The 21,500-nt window shown below is 36.6% G+C and overlaps 1 protein-coding gene and 1 pseudogene across 4 annotated transcripts in view; both read left to right on the top strand.

Moving 5' to 3' along the window:
* ARAP2 (ArfGAP with RhoGAP domain, ankyrin repeat and PH domain 2) overlaps positions 1-20,218 on the top strand; it is a 175,142-nt gene extending 154,924 nt beyond the window's left edge. For all 4 annotated transcript variants that reach the window (XM_063619468.1, XM_055246550.2, XM_063619467.1 and 1 more), the window contains 5 exons: positions 4,371-4,453; positions 5,535-5,570; positions 7,545-7,608; positions 13,977-14,111; positions 17,939-20,218. In XM_063619468.1, coding sequence (XP_063475538.1) covers positions 4,371-4,453; positions 5,535-5,570; positions 7,545-7,608; positions 13,977-14,111; positions 17,939-18,310 — 690 coding nt within the window. In that variant the 3' untranslated portion in view covers positions 18,311-20,218. The remainder of the gene's footprint in view (positions 1-4,370; positions 4,454-5,534; positions 5,571-7,544; positions 7,609-13,976; positions 14,112-17,938) is intronic.
* Positions 20,219-20,287: 69 nt separating this feature from the next.
* On the top strand, positions 20,288-21,449 carry LOC129464612 (LIM and senescent cell antigen-like-containing domain protein 2; annotated as a pseudogene).
* Positions 21,450-21,500: the final 51 nt, after the last annotated feature.

Raw genomic sequence — 21,500 nt, 5'->3', positions numbered from 1 at the left:
TATGCAGAAACTTACAAAGGAAATTTAACATTTGTATTACCTTAGTGTTTTTGCTGGAAGAATTTTATGTGTAGAGAATACGTTTATTTTTATTAAATAGTATCAAACATTTTTAAATAAGGAAATGCAAACAATTCAGTTTTTATAGTGTTTCCTCTCAAGCTGATGTACACTTTAATATCTGCCGCAGGGAAGGCTGTTCATGCAGTGACTTTCACAGAGGCATTGTTTTTGTAAGTGAGATGAAGGGTCTCATATCCCTTAACAGAGTAAGTTTTGCTTTAATAATTTGTATCTTTGTGAAAGGATCATCTTGCTCAATCTGAGCTAACTTATATAACCTGGTAGGCAGTGATAGTCTCAAGAACTTGTCTGAAAACAGTGTTCTTTAAGGACACTGAACACATTTTTTAATAACAGTGACCTCAAGTTATGGAATTATTGTCTGATTATTAAGCATTTGAAAGTTATATTTGCATATATCTGTCAGAATAGATTAATGCACCTGATACTTTATAATTTTTACATTTTGAAAAGGAGATGAGAGATTCATGCTTTTCCTTTAATCTCAAACTATGATTATTTTCAATGCATGACTTCATTTTGTTATTTTTTCATGTTACAGATCTGTCCCTATTAATATTGATGGTGAAGCCATTGGCGATGTTAGCTTTTTAAATGATTTTATAGTAAATTATCAACAGTAAAATCTCCTAACCTTTTTGAGTAAAGACTTAGAATTTGTTTTAGTGGTTGCCATTAATATATGCATGCTTGTATATATTTTAAAAATGATTTAGTTAAAAGGGAAGAAAAATTACAAATTGAGAAGTGTATTTAAAGCGACTTTGTGTTAGTTAGAGATAATTTATGAATGCTCATTAAGAACAAATTGGGGTAATACACAGGGAAAGATATCTTTTGTTCTGCAAGTTTTCCCTGAACAGAAAATGTTAATTGTTTTCAGACTTAATTTACATAAAAGGTGAGAGGTTTCAGAGAATATTACCATTATACTGTTGATGGTGTGAAGAAAGCAAATAGGTAAAGGGGATCATTAAAAGTTGCCTATACTTTAATAAGCAAACTCTTTTTAGGTGCCAAGAATAATTTTTTAAGCACGCTCATTTAATTGGCTAACTTAAAAACTTCACTTTGAAATGGAGTGGCTGAAGCAACACATTTCAGACTTCATAATAGTCTAGTATATTGAACTTTTTGGAGAAATTCTCTATAAGTTACACATACCAAAAGAGAAAGTTGTAATAAGCCAACAGTAAGGCGATCTTGCCAAATGACATTTCCTTTTGTAGAACTTTCCATTAAGATCTGTATAGCTCTTCTTTATGAATATTCAGTTTCAAAACTGAAATGGAAAAGAATGTGTTTCTACAATTGCTGATCTCCTCTCAAATTATATCATTTGTGTTTCTTTGGACAGGCTGTGGTATAAAGTAATGAGCCTGCATGCCAGGAGTGACTTGGGCAGTCAATTACCTCAGACTCTCAATCTACTTATTACCAAAAGTTTTTCAAAATGTAGGCAGTCATGAAATCATCAGTGTCCTGTGTAAATGAAGACTGGTTCAGGCACAGTGTTTCTCATTCTCCAATATGCAAGTCCTGTCTTCCCCACACTGCTAGAGTTGCAACCAACCCTGCTGCCTCGGTTGGGACTGCGTCTGAGGGAACAGCAATCTAAATTATTAAAAGGAACACAAACCTTGGTTGTAATTTGATTTAACCTCTGACACAGGTGGCTAGGAGTCACCTATACTGCATAAATTCCTAATAGCTCCCCTCTCCTTGAATATATCCTACTGTGGGCACTTACTACCTTACAAAGCTACCTCATACTAGACAGTTCAAATGGTTAAAATGTTCTTCCTTAAAATTCAGCAAATTAGCAGGCTACAGAATCAATATCCAAAGATCAGTCCCCAGCTGGATTTAAAAGAGAAAATGCATAAACTACTTGAAAACAGCCTTAAGAAGTGGAAGCTTATGAGAAGAAAACTATAAAACTTCTCTGATAGGAGTAAAATTGATGTTAAATCTGCTAATATTGATTTATAGGTTTAATGCAATCATTTTCAAGTTTGCAAAGGAAATTACTTTTATAACTTCAAAAATATTTGACAATTCACCTCAAAGGATAAATAGATAAGAATAATTTGAAGACATTTTGGGAGATAAGTAAAATGGATTTGAATTATTTTCCCATCCAACTATTAAGATAAACAGTAAAACTAAAATACTTACATATTATAATCCTTGTATAATAGTGAACAAAGAGCAATGGTACCATAAATTTAGGTAAAAAATTATATGTTAGAATTTAATTTTAATAAATATGCCACAAAAAGTTCATGTCTAAAGGGATGTTTGTTCAATAAATTGGGGTAGAATAATTGTCAACAAAAAAATTTCAGTCTAACTTGTCATTTATACTGTATATAAAAAAATGTATTCCAGACTGACAAAAGATTTAAATCCTAAAAAAAAGCAACCCTTAAAGCTACAAGACCATGGAACTGAATATTTATCAGCTATGTGGTAACACTTTAAACTTAAGCAAATGTTAAGAAAGCACCCCCAAAAGATCAATATATTTGACTTATTAAAAATAAGGTAAACCGTGAGCGAGGTTAAGGCAAAGAGCAATTTGGATAGACTATTTCATTTAAAAAGACAGGGCAGTTTCATATTCAATACATAAAGAACTAGTACTAACGAGTAAAGACATGGATAAACCGTTTACCACATCGAAACTACCAATGGCTAGCAAATACATAAATACACAATCACACTTAACAATTGTGTTACCTGAGTGTTTTTGATAGGGTAAATAAATTTACCCTATCAGTTTAGACAAGATTTTTTTCTGAATCATATTCTTAGCCTATGACTCAGTGGTTAAATTTCTAGAAATCTAGCCATAAGGGGAAAAATTCAAAATACGTTTTTTAAAACATATTATCTACTATGATAATAACTGAACTTACTGATAATAGTGATTAGGAATAAATTCACCATGTAAATTCCAGGCCTTTGGTCACCACAGCATTATTTCTGATCATCTTCCTGGTTACTTTTCCTCTGTGTTTCTTTTATATCCTCCTAACCTATTTGCTTTATGAAACTAATTTTTAATTTAATGAGCATATTTTCTCCCCTTTTCTAATTTGACTGCTGAGTATTGCGAGAGGTGTAAAGAAAATATAATTGCTCTAGGGCCAACTGTAAATTTTTAATAGTCTATTTTAATTAGGATAATTTTCATTAATTTGGATATTTGAGATACCTCAATATGTGTTCATATATATTCACGAGTCTGTTTTCCATAATTCTGAAATCCAACCAGTATAGAAAATCCCAGCTCATTCGGTGGCAAAATCTGACCCAAAACAACACGAAGATGTATATAGCCTTTATCTTGAAAATATGAATATCTTTGAATACAGGGTACTGCCCCAGTCAACATTGGTGATGGGGAGTTACAAAACATATGGCATATGCATTGTATTATATTTTTAAAATATGAAAAATCACTTCTGATGTGATTTGGTCAGGGTCCTCTAGAGGTACAGAACTAATAGGATAGATGTATATATGAAGGGGGGTTTAAGGAGTATTGACTCCTACAGTCACAAGGTGAAGTCCCACAATAGGCCGTCTGCAAGCTGAGGAGCAAGGAAGCCAGTAGTGGCCCAGTCTGAGTTCCAAAACCTCAAAAGTAAGGAAGCCAACAGTGCAGCCTTCAGTCTGTGACTGAAGGCCAAGAGCCCCTGGTAAACTGCTGGTGTAAGTCCAAGAGTACAAAAGCTGAAGAACTTGGGAGTGTTGTTCAAGGGCAGGAAGCATCCAGCACAGAGAAAGATGAAGGCTGGAAGACTTAGCAAGTCTGCTCTTCCATCTTCTCCTGCCTGCTTTATTCTAGCCACACTAGCAGCTGATTAGATGGTGCCCACCCAGTCCACTGACTCAAATGTCAATTTCCTTTGGCAACACTCACAGACACACCCAGGAACAATACTTTGCATCCTTCAATCTAATCAAGTTTGCACTCAGTGTTAACCATGACATGATGCACAACTGACCTCAAGTGTTTTTGAATCAAGAATTTTAGAGCTATGTGCATGTCTGTATATACATGTGTACACATATATAACATGAATATATCCAACATTATTAATATGTATTGATTGTATTGTAAATCCTAAGAGTCTTCATTTACTAAACTCATGAAATGTTTGTTTTATGAAACATTGAGAAACTAAACAATTCTAAACCCAATCATTGATGCTCAAAGAACATGTAAGGAAATGTGTAAATCAATTTAATTACAAATTATTTTGTTTTCCTTACAGAGTAGTAAACATGACAAGATGTTTTCTCTCAGTTCCGTGAAGTTTTATCGTGGAGTGAAAAAGAAAATGAAGCCTCCAACAAGGTAAAGTTTGAAAGGGAAGTGCTGAAAAGAAAAACATTATGGGAAAAAATATGTCTGTTTAAGGATTTAGGGATCAGTGGCATTAGTCTAACTTTTTATAAAGTAAGTTTTAGGCAATTTTTTTAAGTTGCTTCCCCCGTCACAGGGTTCTTATGGCAGATCAAGGAACTTGTATGAGTAGATAAGGAGGGATGATGTTCCCACTGAGACTGAGACCAAGCTCCTTGGGGATTGCAATCTCTCTGTGTAAAGTAAGAAATCCCGGGAGGCCCTGTCTACTGGGAAGTACATAGCTTCCTCTGCATCTCATTCCCTGAGCTTTCACATCACAACCTGAGGGCGTCTCAGGCAAGTCTACACACAGGAAAGCAAATGCTGCCCTCCAGCTTCCTGATGCTTGGCTTCTACAATGTTTTGGTTCTGGCTCTGTAATTTTCCCTTTTTACTATGCTGACTTTGGTACTGAAAACCCATCATAGCATGTAAGCGCTAGAGGAGGTGGGTGCCTCCTACAGATTGTGTGCCTCTTTAACATTTCATGTACCCCAGCATTTGGTTTACGCCACAATTTCTTATCACAGATTACTTTGATTAGCTAATAAATGTTTGCACTAATACTTAGTATCATGAACATCATTTATATGTGCTTGCTTCTGAGATTTTGCTGCTGAAAATTTCTTCACGTTTGCCTTCATACTCAGTTTCTAAGCCTAGAGCATATACCTGTGTTTTAATAGGCATGTTATTTAATTTCCCCCAGTAACAGTACATCTCTCTATATTATCTTATTTCAGTCATTTTCGTAGATATTTGGCCTTATTCAGTTAAGAGTATCTACTCAGAGACGTCTCCTCTCTGCCCCATATCATCACAAGCCTCCTTCCCTCTATATAAATGTGTAGCCAGATCTCTTAGCATTTAGCATTCACCTCTAGCTAAGTCCAACACATTGAATCATCACTTGTGGAAGTCTATGCATTCCCACCATTAAATCTCATCTCCTTAACATCTAATACTGTTTTCTGCCTTGTAAAATGTATTATTTTTAATTTATGTGTGTTTTTTTTTCTATGTGATGCAGCTGGGGATTGACCGCATATTCTGAGAAACATCACTGGTAAGTTAACAGCTGACAATTTTTGAGCATAATATATTGGTGACAATTTCAGGAAAAGAATAATTTCAGTAATTGCAGATAGAACTACAGACGGAAAGTGTTTCGCCTAAGTGAAATTAGGGTTGTTTATAAAGACTTTGAGCCTAAGAAGAGGAAAACAGGTTTGTATCAGGGTTCAAGTCCCACATATCCTATTTGGCAATGCCTCTGAAGTGAAACTACGTCTGATTTCTTCCATAGTTATTATGAGTGTAGAATTCAGCTTTTATGAGATAAGTAGGTGATAGTTTTAAAACAGAATAAGAACTAGCTAAAATCAGATTTCAGAAAAACATATATCCTGCTCTCAACCCTGTTCTTTCTATATATGTACTTTTTGCCATATACTGTTACCAGTATCCGTCAGTATTTCTAGAGACTGTACTGGATGTTTCCTTCTCTTCACCTCCCTGTGTCTAATCAGTCACTGAGCCACACGAGATCTGCCTCTTCCTTGTGCCCCTCATCCACCTACACCTCTCTGCCCTGAGGGCCTGGCCTTCATTGATCTGCCTGGATTATTCCAGGAGTCCTAAGTGCTCTTCAGGCCTCTTCTTTGCTTCTGTTTTGGCGTACATTCTCCACCTCTCCACTGAGGAGTGTTTTCTACGCTGTACCATGTTTCCCTCCTGCTTTAAAACTTCTGTGAATTCTTTCACCTATGGGATCAAGCACAGAATTGTTATGTGGCATGCAAGGCTATATATGACTCCATCAACTTCATCTCCCACAGCTTTTCTTTTTCACTCAATGACAAAACAAGCATCTATCTTTATTCACCACGCATTCTTTGCTGTTTCAGATCTGCATGTGTGATGTACATGGTCCCCCTACTGAACCTTTGTTTATACTTTTCGCTTCTCTTTCCTCTCATACTTTTATTGTCCCCCTGATGACCCAACCAACTCAACTGTCAATGTTCTTTGAAATCATAGCTCAAATGCCCCAAAGCCTTATCTAATAACTCTCACCTCTGATCATTATTTCTTCTTTGCACCTACAGTATTTTATAAACAAGGGTACCTAATTAAAATGATTTGTGGCAGGGATGGTTTTCCTGGACATGGTAATAGGGAAAGACAATGTTTTCATGAGGTTCTGATGAAGAAAACACACATTTTTTAGAAATGTCATTTTCAACATTTTTCAGGTAAATTATTTTGATAATACAGGAATGTAAAGAATACAATTACTTTGAAATGCCCATTAGGTCTTTCCAATATCAATTATAAAATTTTCCTCTTATAAAGAACAACCCTCTCCTCATCCCCAAGTCTGTGGTTTCTATGTTTGCGCTCAGTTTTATTTTTGCTTTTTCTCACTGTGTTGCAATTTATTTGTCTACATGCTTAGCTCCCCTAATAGACTACAGGAGCCTTCAGGACAAGGTCTCTGTTTTATTTAGGCTTTCAATAAAAGGTTACTTAATCACTGTTATTGGATATGTGGTGGTTTTTCATGTAGTTTTATTTTTTATGAATCTGTGGGTATTAGTGTTTATAATTACAATGATGGAGACTATGTCTCAGCCTTTTTAAAAGAAAGATCTGCTCTTATGAGAATGTGCACATATTTTGCTTCTCAGGCTCAGAATTTTAGTGGAATACAGTGTTTTACCATCATGTACTTGAAAAGGCAAAATGAAATAGATCTTTCTGCCTTTCCAAAAAATATTGGTGATCATTTTGCAGCACTTACCAAAGCCTTCAGTTGTATTTTGTTTAAACTAATGTATTTACACTATAACTTTGTATTGTACATTTAGCAGAAGACCAAAACAACTTGTACTGAAATGTTCCACTTTTGTGATTGTATTATGTCATTAATCAGGAGAATCCCAAAAAGATTTTTTGATCACCAAATCACTCAGCAGATACACTAGAGGATAGTCAATTGTCTTTTTGAATGACATAGTTTATAAACCTCGTTTTGCAGGCACCTGTGTTGTGATAGTTCACAAACTCAGATGGAGTGGATGACCAGTATCTTTATTGCCCAGGTACGAGATTTGTTTGAACTATCCAGTAGAGTATAATAACTTTGTTTACAGGAAATGTTAGTGTGATGATGATTTTTAAAGAATTTTTAATAAGTATTTTAAATGTATATACAATTGGCATAAACTTTGATTCTCTCATACTTAGTTTTTAAAATAGTGTATTAAAGTTCAAATTTATTCATTACCTTTTGAAAGAGAGTTTATTCCATTAAAGCTTCTTTTCTGCCAGCCCCACAGCCTCCTTGGCTTAGGTGAGGTGTGTTGCTTTAAAATGGTCGTGTAAGAAAAAGGGACTTTTCTAAGCTGTCATCCTACCACAGTCCCACATAGACCTTCATTTAGAAAAGTGTTCTATTTCCCTTCTTGTTCTCCCACTCTCTCCACCCCTGCCTTTCCAGAAACAAGGACAGGAACCTACTTTTCTTTAATAACTATTGTGTGCTAGATACTTCATAAGAATAACTCATGTATTCCTTGCAGCAAACCATACAAGATGTTTTTTGGTTTTATAAAACAAATGTTTTGTTGTTTGCTCAGGACCATATATTTAATTAGTAGTTTAAACCTAGGGATGTCTGAGGCCAATGCTTATACTCAGTTCTGTATTTGTTTTCCTCCCTAGAGCAGGACTTACCCTTTGGAGGAACAGTTAAATAGTCCCATTAATTGGACTGGTTTGTTTCCCAACCTTGTCTAGCTAAATTCCCACCAATGCTTCTCATGGAGCATTGAAATTCGCTGGTAATGATTAAGTTGCCATTCTTTATTACTGAGGAGGTATTTTCCTGTTTCCCTTACGAGGAATAAGTTAGCTCACTCCAAAATCTAGTTCTTATTTGTTCTGAAAATAGTTTTCTCTGTTCATTTATGTATTAACCTTTCCAGTGGTTAATAAACACAGCTCTTCTCAGCCTGTCTCTCTACCATTACTACCTGGAAAAACATGTGCACAAGAGACTGGCTGCTAACTTTTTAGAGGCTCTTATTCTTCTTCTCCTTTTTGTAACTTATTAAAATTCAGATATTCAACTTCTTTTTTATTTTTTTGTTTTTTTTGAGACAGAGTCTCCCGCTGTTGCCCAGGCTGGAGTGCAGTGGCATGATCTCAGCCCACTGCAATCTCTGCCTCCTGGGTTCAAGTGATTCTCCTGCCTCAGCCTCCTGAGTATCTGGGATTACAGGCGTGCACCACCATGCCCAGCTAATGTTTGTATTTTTAGTAGAGATGGGGTTTCACCATATTGGGCAGGCTGGTCTCGAACTTCTGACCTCAGGTGATCTGCCACCTTGGCCTCCCAGAGTGCTGGGATTACAGACATGAGCCAATGCGCTAGGCCATATCGAGTTCTACTTTAGGAAAAACAAAAAAACTGGATTTGAAGTCTTTTGGTAAAGTTGGGACTATGGAGTTGAAAGCTGTTACAGTGTTGTTTGTGGCACAACTAAATTGATGTTTTTGTTTTTATAATTGTAGTCAGTAGACTCTGCAGTTGAAATTTAAGGAATGAATGCAGGAAGCAAAGCCTAGTCTCACTACGAGGTTATTTCTCACTGTCTCATGTTTTAATCCTAGTCCTCGTCTCAAAGATTTAGCCTAATTATCTTTCCTCTGTTCTTTTTACTTCTTGGTATTATTCAGGTCCTCCCTTAAGATAAACACAGAAGCCTTCTTGGATTTAAGGATTTATGGTTCATCTCTGTAGGGAAACAGCAAAATAGCAAATATTAATGTATATGTTAAAAGCGTAGACATACACACAAACACGTATGCGAATTAACAGTAAACACCCCTTATAATGAGCTCTTTTTGGTATTCAGAGTACTTTTGTAATCTCCATCCTTTCCACACCCCTGCCTCAAAAGTCATCTAGACTTTAGCTTAAATATCCCATTCTCAGAGAAACTTTTCCTGACCTTCAGATAAATTAGACCTTCAGGCTATCACCCTTAGCATCCTGTACTTCTCCACTGTGACAGTAATTAATAAAGAAAAAAATGTAATTAGCTATTTCATGTCTGCCTCTCTTACTAGAATGTAAACTCCATGAAAAGAAGGGCTCTTCATTATATTTGGCTTGTATGTCAAGTACATGTTCAGTTAGTATTTCTAAAATAGGAAATAGGGTAAGAAAATCAGTTATCAGATAAAATTTCAAATGGATATCCGTGTGATAAAATAGGAGAATCATAAAATATGTCAGGTAAGGAGAGCATGTGACTGACATAAGGAAGGCACTAATTGAGCAAGGTTCTCAGGGAATGGCCTTCTGAGTAGGTGACCTGAGACCAGTCTGAAATGAGAGGGGAATCATGCAGGCTTCCAGGAAGGATCATTCAGGGATGGGGCCAGCAGGGTAGGTCCTGAGACATCATCACTGTCTTGTTTTATTCTATAAACATCATGAAGGTAAGATATTAGAGATGAGGAAGGCTTGTGACAAGTTATGTAGTTCCTGCTTAATAGTTTGAAACAAGGGAAGGATATAATCTAATTTTAATTGAAAAAAATTATTTTGTTCACTCCATTGAGTCTGCAGTGTAGAGGGTCAAAGATGCAAGTGGGATGAACAGCTATAGGAAAGAAGATGTCAGCTCAGACTAGGGTGGTAACAATGAATATGGTAAACAAATTAAAATTCAGGAATATTTTGAAGGTAGAGCCAATAAGGCTTTTGGAATTATTGTGAAGCGACTACATTGTCTGTGGTATATACCCTAGAGTTCCTTGTCACACGCCAGGAAAATTTAGGACACAGACACACGTGAGAAGTTTAGGAGCAGGAGGTTTAATAGGTAGAAGAGAAGAGAGAGAGAAACAGCTTCCCCTATAACAGGAAGAGGTCTCCAAGCAGAAAGGACCAGCTGGTGCAGAATGCGCAGTTTTATAGTACAGTTTGAGGAGGTTGTGTCTGATTTACGAAGGGCTCACAGATTGGTTCGATCAGATATGGCGTTTACATAGTGTATGGGTAAGTCTGGTCACCCCCACCCTAATCTTCTTATGCAAATGGGCTTTCCAGTTGATTGACACCATCTTGTCCTCTCCTTACAATGCATTTGGCTGGCAGAGAAGGTAAGATGGAGCCACCATCTTGAAAATGTCTAGTCCTTAGTTCCTGCCAGCATTCACCCCTGCAAGCTCCTAGATTGCAGGCTGCTCTTTGTTAGAAAATGGCTTGGGACTGCTTTTCATTAAAAAGAAAAGCCAAGGACTCCCATGCCCTTGCTATCTGCTTAGTAATTCCTTCTTAACTACTGTGTCAATTGGCTATTGCAATTTGAGAGGAAGGGTAGAAATCAGAAAAAATTCTAGTTTTTTGGCAACTGTCAGATATAAGTGGGATCATCAGAGATGTGGAAGGAAATGGAGAGTTCTGTTTTGGCCACAGAAAATTTGAGACACCTATTAGATACACAGATGTGCATGCTGGGCAGCAGGTTGGATGTGTGGATGAAAAACTCAGGCACAGGTTTGGGGCTAAAATGTAAATTTGGAGGAAGTCAGCACTTAGATTCTATTCAAAGGGATAGGATTAGATGAGATGCCTGGGGGAGAAGGTTTGAGGTGGAGAGGGAAGCATGGAGGAGGGAGGGGGAGAGAGAGAGAAAACGGAGGAATAAGCCCTGGGACATTTCAAAATTTAAAGCATAGGCAGAAGAAAAGAAAACAGCAAAAGCAATGATAAGAAGTAAGAAAGGAGGAAAACCAGGTGATGGGTACAGAAAATTCTGTCAAGTAATTTACTCATGTAATTAAATGAGGTTGTGACTAGATAGAGGTGAAGGTAGGTTTGGGGGTTTTGATTTGTCTTTAAGATGGGGGAGTGTGTACTTGCATACATTATATGAAGACAATCCAATCAGGAAGTAGAAATGGATAGAGGAGGAGAGATGTTATTAAACCAGCAGAGGCCCTGAACAGACATGAAATGATATGATCTAGTGCATGGTTATTCATGATTAAAAATCATTATACAGCAGAGAGTGTGGCACACTTCTTCTCAAATTATTGACCACCTCAGTTTATGGCCTACTGAGCAATTATAGATATGACTGGATAAAAGTTATTTGCAATCAGCAAATATTGATTGCAAGAAGTAAACTCACTTAGATGACTATAGATGCAAGGAGATTGGTACATTTCATGATGGGAGTATTTTCTTAAATGATCAGTAATAATTGTTGGATTGAATCAGTGAGGTCACCACATGTGATGCAAGCAGGGTTTTTGAAGTATAAGGGCAGAGGCAAAGGAGAGAAGTAATCTTCAGAGAGTGAGGAAACCAGTTGTCCCATGGTAGAACTTCAAGGCAGTGATGAATGGTTTCTTAAAATTTAAGGTTAAATTTAAAGTGTGATGGATCTGCAGAGTAATTTATTTTTGTCCTCCATCAACTGGCAGGCACTCATGAAATAAGGTGAATTGTGTTTAATTAGGTTTAGGGCTTTGCCAGGCAAGTATGATAGAGGATGAAGGAGCAAGAAAATAAGTAATCAGATAAAATTTGGACTTGAAGATATTTACAAGGAAGTGAGTTTACTGATTGACCATGAAATCAAAGCCAGGCAATGAGGGAAGTGGTAAAAAATGTTGTGAGAAGAATGGTAGTGGATTGGAGGTCTCAAGGAGTGAAAAGAATAGTTAAAATGAATGAAACTAAATTTAGTTAGCTGGAAAGACAGGCAAAGGTTAGAAACTGGAAGGCAGAAATGGAGATGTTTAGGTGTGGTCTTTGGTTATAAAATGAAAGTTTGATCCTCACCTATGTGATTCACGCTGTATGACTTTTGAAGTCATTTACAAATAACTACAAATATTAAATCAGAACACATCACTTGGATGTACAGTAGAAAAAAATGCCTCTTAGTTCAATTCAAGGAGAGTTAGCTGGTATTCACAGTTGTATATTATTTCATAAAAGAAAAATACGGATTTGTGAACCACATTTACTCTTAGATTCTTCAAAATATATTTTAGCGTATGCACTACACATCAGTGATTTGAAAGTGTAAGGGTAATTCACAAAATTGCCTAATTCCCGCTCAGTCAGTTTTCTCCCAGGTTTATGTTTTGGGAACATGAAAATTATATATATCCTTTTTTAAACCATGTTTGGTACTGTATCATAAAAATAATATGAAGCTATAACCTTCCAATTGAAATACTGTATAACCTACCATTATAGATTTGCTGAACTAAGGTAAATGCTTCACTAACGTTCAAGGGTAGATACAATGCACATTAAAGGATCTGCACTGTAAGATCATTGAGGAATAAATGAAAATTTTATGTACATTGATAAAGACTCAGCTTGGCAGTTTGTCCCTTAGTTAAATTAGTTGTTATTATGTGATGGGTAGACAGTAAATATTTGTTTAAATGAGTTCTTTGCTGTAAAGCAACACATTAAAATAAGAACTGCAACATAAGAACAATAATCTGTCGCTTAAGAATTGAGGGAAATAAAGAGTAAACATTTAGCTATGTAGTTTACTAAATTGTTTTCATTTCATTACAATATCTGTAAACTTTTCATTTTATACTTTGTATTCTGTGTTTCCGTCATAGATTGTTGTTTGAAAATCAATATACTTTTTCCAAATTCTGGAACGTTAATCTACCCTGGGGAGTACAAAATTCTTTAAGGAATTTTTTATATGTATATATCAGAGATTAATCACTCCAGAGCTTATATTTTTACCTGTGAACATTTATCCCCATCCAAATTAACCTTTCTCCAGTCATATGTATAATTATTTAGAAGGCAAAAATATGTAGTCAATGATTTGAGAATAAATGTGCCCCACTCTCCGTTGTACAGTGATTTTCAGTAAAGATGTTTAAATGTCTGAGTAAAAAGCTTGTATTTCTTTGGAATTCAATTAGATTAAATAGTAACATTTTTCAAGAGGTCATAAAGTTAGGCTAATTTTTCTGGTAGTCATGCCTTAGGTTGATTTGGGATATATAAGATGAAATTATTTTTACACTGAAATCATATTTGGTGTAAATGTATAGTTACTTAGATTACAGTGCCTAGCAATGTAGACAAGTGTACTATTTTTCTTCCACAAAGAGATTTGCCAGTTGCCTCAAATATTTTTCCCCTTTTGGTTTGATAAGTAGTATAGAAGGCATGTATTCGAAACTTAGAAATTAAGCTGAGACCTCAAAGCTCAGTTCAGTTAAGAGTTTCATGTCCTGGAGCGATGCTGCCTCCAGAGTCAACATCATAATCACAAATGGAATTCTCATGGATATCAGATCATCTGATGTGGATATGTGGGAAAGAAACCAAGTGGCTTTATGACATAGTATACCACATAATAAAATCACACACCAACAGCAAGAAATTGTGTTTCCACAGCATGAAAATGATATATGGCCACCAGCTGGAAAGGAACGAAAACGTTCAATAACCAAAAATCCCAAAATTGGAGGTTTGCCTCTGATTCCTATACAGCATGAGGGGAATGCAACCTTGGCCCGGAAAAATATCGAGGTAGGTCAGGATTTTGTTTGTTTTATATTCAATTATAGAACATATTTTCCTATGTCATAATGTGATTAGGTCATTAATTACTTCATTGGCGTCAAAAGCACAATAATAATCACTTTGAAAAGCATGGTAATAATCACATACAGCAAGAAAACAGTATGAATAAACTTATACCTTTTATTTTAATGTCATTGACCACCCAATCACATATGCACAATACTACTTATTTTCTTACCTCTAAAGTAGCCGATTTTAAATACGTGTATAGAAATTCTGGTGATAAAATCACAACTTCAAATTCATTTTACAAGCTTACTTAAAACACCCTCAGAGTAAGCCCGTAGCAGAATCTGTCTGGAGCCCTGGTAACTAAATTTTCTAGTAATATAATCACATTCCAGTGCTTTGGGAACTGATGGGGTCTCTCAGTTAATTTAAGGACCTATAAGATGACCCCTGAGAATCAAAAAAGAAGATTTGGCATCTTTCATGAAAGCTACTGTTTGTTTTCCTTCTCACCTTGAGGATTGGGCATCAATCCTTTAAAATAAACCAACCTCTTTGTAAGATTAGTAAATATAAGGTAGTTTGGTGACTTGATAAATTTGGCAAAGACATTTTTTAAATGTTTAACGTTGGAAAAACATAATGAAACTTACTTTATAAGGCAATAATAGAAATTTTTTAAAAAAAATTTCATATAAACCATGAAAATATTTGCCATAGAATTATTCATATAAAAATTTTAAAAAATATATTTACAAGATAACTAACCATTTTTGACCCTTTGTTTTAAAAATGAAAAGTGAGTTAAAATATTAAGTATAATATATTAATAAAACTTAGTCATAACAATGAATATATTCAAGAAGAATTATTTTTCAAAGAAGTTGTTGGCAGATTGATAAATTTTGTGGCTAAGCCTGGCTTTCATTCAGTCCTATTGAAAGTCATATGAGAATACCTTATCCAGGTACGGAAGGCATCATGGTGGAAGTGACTTCTCAAGTTAATTGGAGAAATTAGTAGTGAGCCAGCTGAATATACCAAGTTTTTGGCAGGGGAAATCACACATGAAGAGGCAAGCAGAATGCTTAAGAATGCACAAACTAGATACTACCTGCGGTCCTCCTACTGAGTCCCTATGAAATCATGGATATCTTACTTTAACGCCATTGTTCTAAGCTGCTTTATCTGTAAGCATGTGGGGTTAATAAAAGCCCCCACCTTATAGTGCTGTTGTGATGATTAAGTGACATTACACATGAAACTTTATTAGAATAATGACTAGCATATCTTTAACGTATATTGAGGCAAAATATTAAGGAACTTGGAAGATGATATGGAATAATTCGTTAGTTTTTTTCAAAATTGCTATTTTAAGAGCAATATATATCTGTAAAACAAAAATAACGAGCAAAGAATAATGATGCAGTGAAGCAGAAAATAGTGACATAGAATCCCACCCATAAGCCCCTCTCTTTGTTGTTAGTATCGTGAGCACAGCTTGATGTGGTAGAAAGCAGCACATTGATTTCAGAAAGGCCAACCTGGGGTCCCCTCCCAAGCTCTCACTTATGCAACCTTGGGCAAATTTTTTTCTTTGAGTTTCTGTTTCTGCATCTTAAGATAAAGACAATTTACTTTAAACTCTGAATAATACAGAGTTTAAAGCGTTTAAAGTGTTGTGATGATTAAATTTATTGATATGATTATGTATTTTACAACATAAAAATTAAGTAATACAGTGAGTTTGGTAATGAAAGCCAATTAAGAGAGTTTCTAGTATACTCTGTACATATTGGTCATATTACTTTTTGGTGTCCTAAGACCTCTGTAACCATTGGCTTGCCTCTGGATTTAATGGAAAATATGAAGGCACAGGCTAAAGCCATGTGAATGATTTGCTGTGAGAACCCATCCATTATACCATTCTCTAGCTATGATAAGTTAAAAACTACTCTGTCTGCCACTGGGAGAGACAGACTCTGTTTCAGATTATTATTTCCATTCAAACAACTGGTTTTCCCTCAGCACCCTGTGACATGAACTGGCATTGCCTGTAGCAAGCTGTCTCTTGCTCTTCCACTTTCAGACTTTCTCTCTCTCTCTTTTTAAATTATTAATGCCTAATCTTTTAAGGACGGTATAGTGTATAAACTATGACTTTCTTTCCCCATTATCCATGCACTGGGCTTTCTTCATAACATTCAAGGCAATTTGGCTCACCATATTATTCATGCAAAGTTCCTCCTCACTCTCCCATCCCCTAACTCTTCACAGTTCACTTCCATCACATGTCCCCACCTTCATTTAAGGTTACATAACTTAGGCTAATATTATAGATGTATTAGTATATTCCCTCATTGCTATAAAGAAATGTCTGAGACTGAGTAATTTATGAAGAAAAGATGTTTAATTAGCTCACGGTTTCACAGGAAGCATGGTGGCAAGCAGATGCTTGGCTTCTCGGGAAGCCTTAGAAACGTACAATTATAGCAGAAGGCAAAGGGGAAGCAGGCACATCTTACATGGCTGGAGCAGAAGCAAGAGAGAGAGGGGAAAGGTGCTACACACTTTTTTTATTTTTTATTTTTATTTTTTATTATTATACTTTAAGTTTTAGGGTACATGTGCACAACGTGCAGGTTTGTTACATATGTATACATGTGCCATGTTGGTGTGCTGCACCCATTAACTTGTCATTTAGCATTAGGTATATCTCCTAATGCTATCCCTCCCCCGTCCCCCCACCCCACAACGGTCCCCGGTGTGTGATGTTCCCCTTCCCGTGTCCATGTGTTCTCATTGTTCAGTTCCCACCTATGAGTGAGAACATGCAGTGTTTGTTTTTTTTGTCCTTGCGATAGTTTGCTGAGAATGATGGTTTCCAGTTTCATCCATGTCCCTACAAAGGACATGAACTCATCAGTTTTATGGCTGCATAGTATTCCATGGTGTATATGTGCCACATTTTCTTAGTCTAGTCTATCATTGTTTAAACTTTTCTTCATTTACTCATTCAAAAATATTTATTGATCATTTCCTATGTGTGTACAAGGTTCACACTTCAGTGAAATAATTAAACAAAAGGAAAAAAAACAGAAACCTTGCTAGACATATCTAAGCAGGAGTGAGTAAGAGGCAAGTATGAAGTGAGATTCAATTTGAATAACCCAAAAGACATCTTTGAAGTGATATGTTGAATGCATGTTAAACTGAATTTCCATGGATTGCATTTTACAGATGTTCCTCAACTTATGATGGGGTTACATACAATTAAACTCACCATAAGGTGAACATACTTAAAATAAAAAATGCGTTAAATACACCTAACCTATGGAATGTTGTAACTTAGCCTAGCCTAGCTTAAACATGCCCAGAACATTTATATTAGCCTCCAGCTGGGCAGAATCATTTGGCAACACAGCACACCATATCAGTTATTCACCCTCGTGAGTGCATGGCTGACTGGGAGCTGCAGCTCACTGCCACTGCCCAGCGTCACGAGAGAGTGTCCTACCACGCATCACTAACTGGGGAAAAGATCAAAATTCAGAATTTGAAGTATGCTTTCTACTTAATGACCATTGTAAAGTCAAAAAATCATATTGAAACATTGTAAGCCAGGGACTGTCTGTAGTTGATTTTGTAGCTCTAAGATTAGTATATAAATTCAGACATGCCACTTGTATCGAAGTAAAGTTAGGACCTAAGTCATAGAAATGAGATATTTTATAGGAAGCATCAACTTTTATGTGGATTGCACTTTCTAAACCTAAATTGTGTCAAATCTTGCTTCCCTGTGAGACATTTTATTTTATTTTTAGAGTGCAAGAGCAGAACTTGAAAGGCTGCGGCTCAGTGAGAAGTGTGATAAAGAGTCCGTGGACTCGAGTTTAAAGGAGAGAGCTTCCATGGTGGCCCACTGCCTGGAGCACAAGGACGATAAACTTCGAAATCGAACCCGAAAGCATCGGAGTTTCAACTGCCTGGAGGACACAGAACCTGTAGCACCACTTGGGCAACCAAAAGGCCATAAAGGCCTAAAGACGTTGAGGAAGACTGAGGACAGGAATAGCAAAGCTACTTTGGACTCTGATCATAAGTTACCGTCAAGGGTAATTGAAGAACTTAATGTGGTTCTACAACGGTCAAGAACCCTTCCAAAAGAATTACAGGATGAGCAGATTTTGAAGTAAGAAATAAAATGAATTGCTCCCCAGATTATTTTTTTTAAGATTGTATGCAATCTTTATGTGTAACTCCGAAACTGAACTACAAGATAATTCATAAGAATTTGCCTATTGATAGGCAAATCTGTCTACACTTAGGCATTTAAGGAGCATTTAAAAATATGTATATATGTGATTGAATGTAAGATTATTTTGGTCTGAACAAAGCTTGTAAAGTTCCACTGTATTAACTTCGTGTAAGAAGACATTGGGTTACTTAGGTGGTCAGCCCTTTTAAAGTAGTTGTCTGTTAAGTGGTATAATTTATGAGCAGAAATCTCAAACTGTACTGTATTGTATAAAATGCTGTGTTTAAATGAAGCCTAAGAAACTATCTGTAACATATTTTGCACTTTGAGAAAACTTGTATATTAAATTACCATATGTTTTTAGGTTTACAGAGGTTCCACCTTAGGGAAAAGAAAGGGAAGTAAATTGAAAAAGGGGGGAGAATTTATTGTAGTGGCTGCCTAAAACACACTGGAGTTTTTAAAAGAAGGAAGGAATTAAATGTCCTACAAAACAAAGAAGTGAGCTAAGATTCATTCTAGTTCACTAGTGACCAGAACTTGTCAATGAGAAACCACTTGTTAAGAAAAAAGTCCAGTGTTTATTTCCCAAGAGTAATATTCGGCCAACAGATGTAAATAATAGCACTAGCCACTCTTATTAATATTTATAGTGTTAGAAAACCAGCCACATTACAGATTCACTACGTTTGAGCTCATTGTTGGTGGCTGCTAAGAGGAAACTTACACTGCATTGGAGAGGTTGTGTACACAGGACCTGGCCTGGATGCTGATTGCACTGTCGTTGTATGCAAGCATTTTTTTTTTTTTTTTTTTGAGAACGTCTGACTATACTTTTGGTACGAACAAAATTCATCACCACAGGGTCCTGTTGTTTTGTTTGATTTTTAGAATTTTTTTTATTATTATTAAGTAAGGTTGTAATGTTTTTCTCTAAATTGTCAGAAATAACTGGAAGAATACAATATATGGCCATTATGGAGCCAGGGGCTAGTTGGTGGTTTACTACACATTTGGGGGCTACCTGTTCACATTTAATCTAGGTTTTTTGTTTTTTTTTAATAAAAGAGTGGTCTCTTCCCTGTACTTATGAATAAGGACAAAGCCCTATTTTTGTTTCCACATAAAGATCAGCTACTGAATTGGTGATTTTCCTGACAGACAATGCTATCTAATCATAGTTCATGTTAGGGGAAGCATTTTTCCATCGGTTTCTTTAAAATCGGATTGTTTGGTAAGTTTTGATATTAAACATTATTTTATGTAGCTAAGCTTTTTTTAAGCATTTCTTTTTTATTTTTCAATCTATATACACAGGCCCATACATCAGTCAGTCCAATCATAGTACAGTAATGTGGTGGTAAATGCTATGAATTTCTTCATTGTAAAATACAGACCATTTGTATTTTGGGGTGATAAAATAGTTCACCATGGGTATGAGATATTTATTCTTTAAATCAAAGTAAATTAGAATTTTTAAAAAGCACAAAACTGCAGGACAGTTTATGAAATAGGTGGCACTATTAGGGAATCTTCCTTTAAAGCAAGGAATCATGTTATTTAGAAAGAAAAACTAATCTTAAAAATACTATTTCTAATAAATATTTATATTTTTATGAAATAAAGAGGTATGTGGAAATTAATATTTGGTGATGTTGGACAGTGGAAAAGTATCTAGAGTTTTTACCTGCCTTATCTGAATTTTTCTTGAAACTTGAGCTTAAACTCTAATAGCTGTTTCCCTTTCTATTCTGAACAATTGTCTCCATTTTTCAAGTGTGAGATAAGGGCTAATGATGACATCTCATTTATTTTGAGTAAACATTAAAATTGTTTTACAAGTCTACTCGACTGTGACTTTATTATTTTCAGAAGTTGAAGGTTGTTATTGTGAAATAGATCAAATAGATTAGCTTTCTTTTCTTTTTTAAAAAATTTGAATTTAATATATACTTCAAACTGGCTGTATTGTTTTTCCAAACAGGTCAATGTAAGTAGCTTTATTTATGTAAAGACCCACTTGCTGAGAACCAGGCACAATTTCAGGCTCTGTGGCCTATATTGACAAGGCTGCTGACCAGCCACATCCCTACAAGATGCATAGTACCACCCCTGGTTTATAGGCATCTCTGCCAGCCTTGCCACATCACAAGAAGGCCAAGGGACTGGTACAAGTGCCTGGTACCTCAGCAGTGCCACTTGGTCATTCATGAGCAGTCCTTCATGTTCAGGAACAGTGCCTGCCACCCAGGCCACTTCAGCTGCATCCACTGTAGGAAGGAGCTGACTGGTGAGGCCTGTGAGCTGAAGGGTGAACTCTACTGCCTGCCCTGCATTGACAAGATGCTGTCCCCATTTCTAGGGACTGCAGCCAGCCCATCAAGGGCCACATAATGAATATACTGGGCAAAGAGTGGTGGCATGCAGAGCTCTCTGCCCTGAGTGTGAGAAGCCATTCCTGGGGCTCTGGCACTATGAGAAGAAGGGCCCGGCCTACTTTGAGATCCACTACAGCCAGCTCTTTGGGACATCTGCAACAGCTGCAGCCATGTGCTCACGGGTGACATGGTATTGGCCCTCAACAAGGCCTGATGTGTGTGAACTGCTTCTCCTGCTCCACCCGCAAGAGCAGGCTCACTCTGAAGATCAAGTTTGTGGAGTTTGACATGAAGCCCGTGTGTAAAAGGTGCTAGGAGAACTTCCCACTGGAACTGAAGAGGCTGAAGAAGTCATTGGAGCTCATGTCTCGCTAGGCCTAGCCCAAGTCTGGGGACCTCAACTCTGAAGGCTCTCTTGCCTGGCCCTTCTCTCCCTCCCTTCCTACTCCCAGAGGACCTCTGCCTTCTCCCTCTCCAGCTCACTGCCTTCTCACAACCGCCTCCCACTGCTATTGTCTGTTCTTGGACTCCTCATCTCCCTTTACCTGCTTCTTGTCCTCCCCTTGTCTCCTTCCTCCTCATCTCCACCCTTTCTATTCTCTTATCTCTGCCTTCCCCAATGTCTTTTCTCTCCTTTGTGGTGGCTTCTGTCTTTCCTTCTGTGCAGAGGCAGGGACCCAAGAGGTGGGGAGCCTGTGAAGGGCCTGGGCCCATGCCCTACGACTGCATCTACCTGTGTCCATGGACTTC

This window comes from Symphalangus syndactylus, chromosome 16, assembly GCF_028878055.3.
Source record: "Symphalangus syndactylus isolate Jambi chromosome 16, NHGRI_mSymSyn1-v2.1_pri, whole genome shotgun sequence".
Classification (NCBI taxonomy): Eukaryota; Metazoa; Chordata; class Mammalia; order Primates; family Hylobatidae; genus Symphalangus; species Symphalangus syndactylus.
The sequence above is the reverse complement of the archived record's forward strand: the minus strand, read 5'-3'. Positions and strand labels throughout refer to the sequence as shown.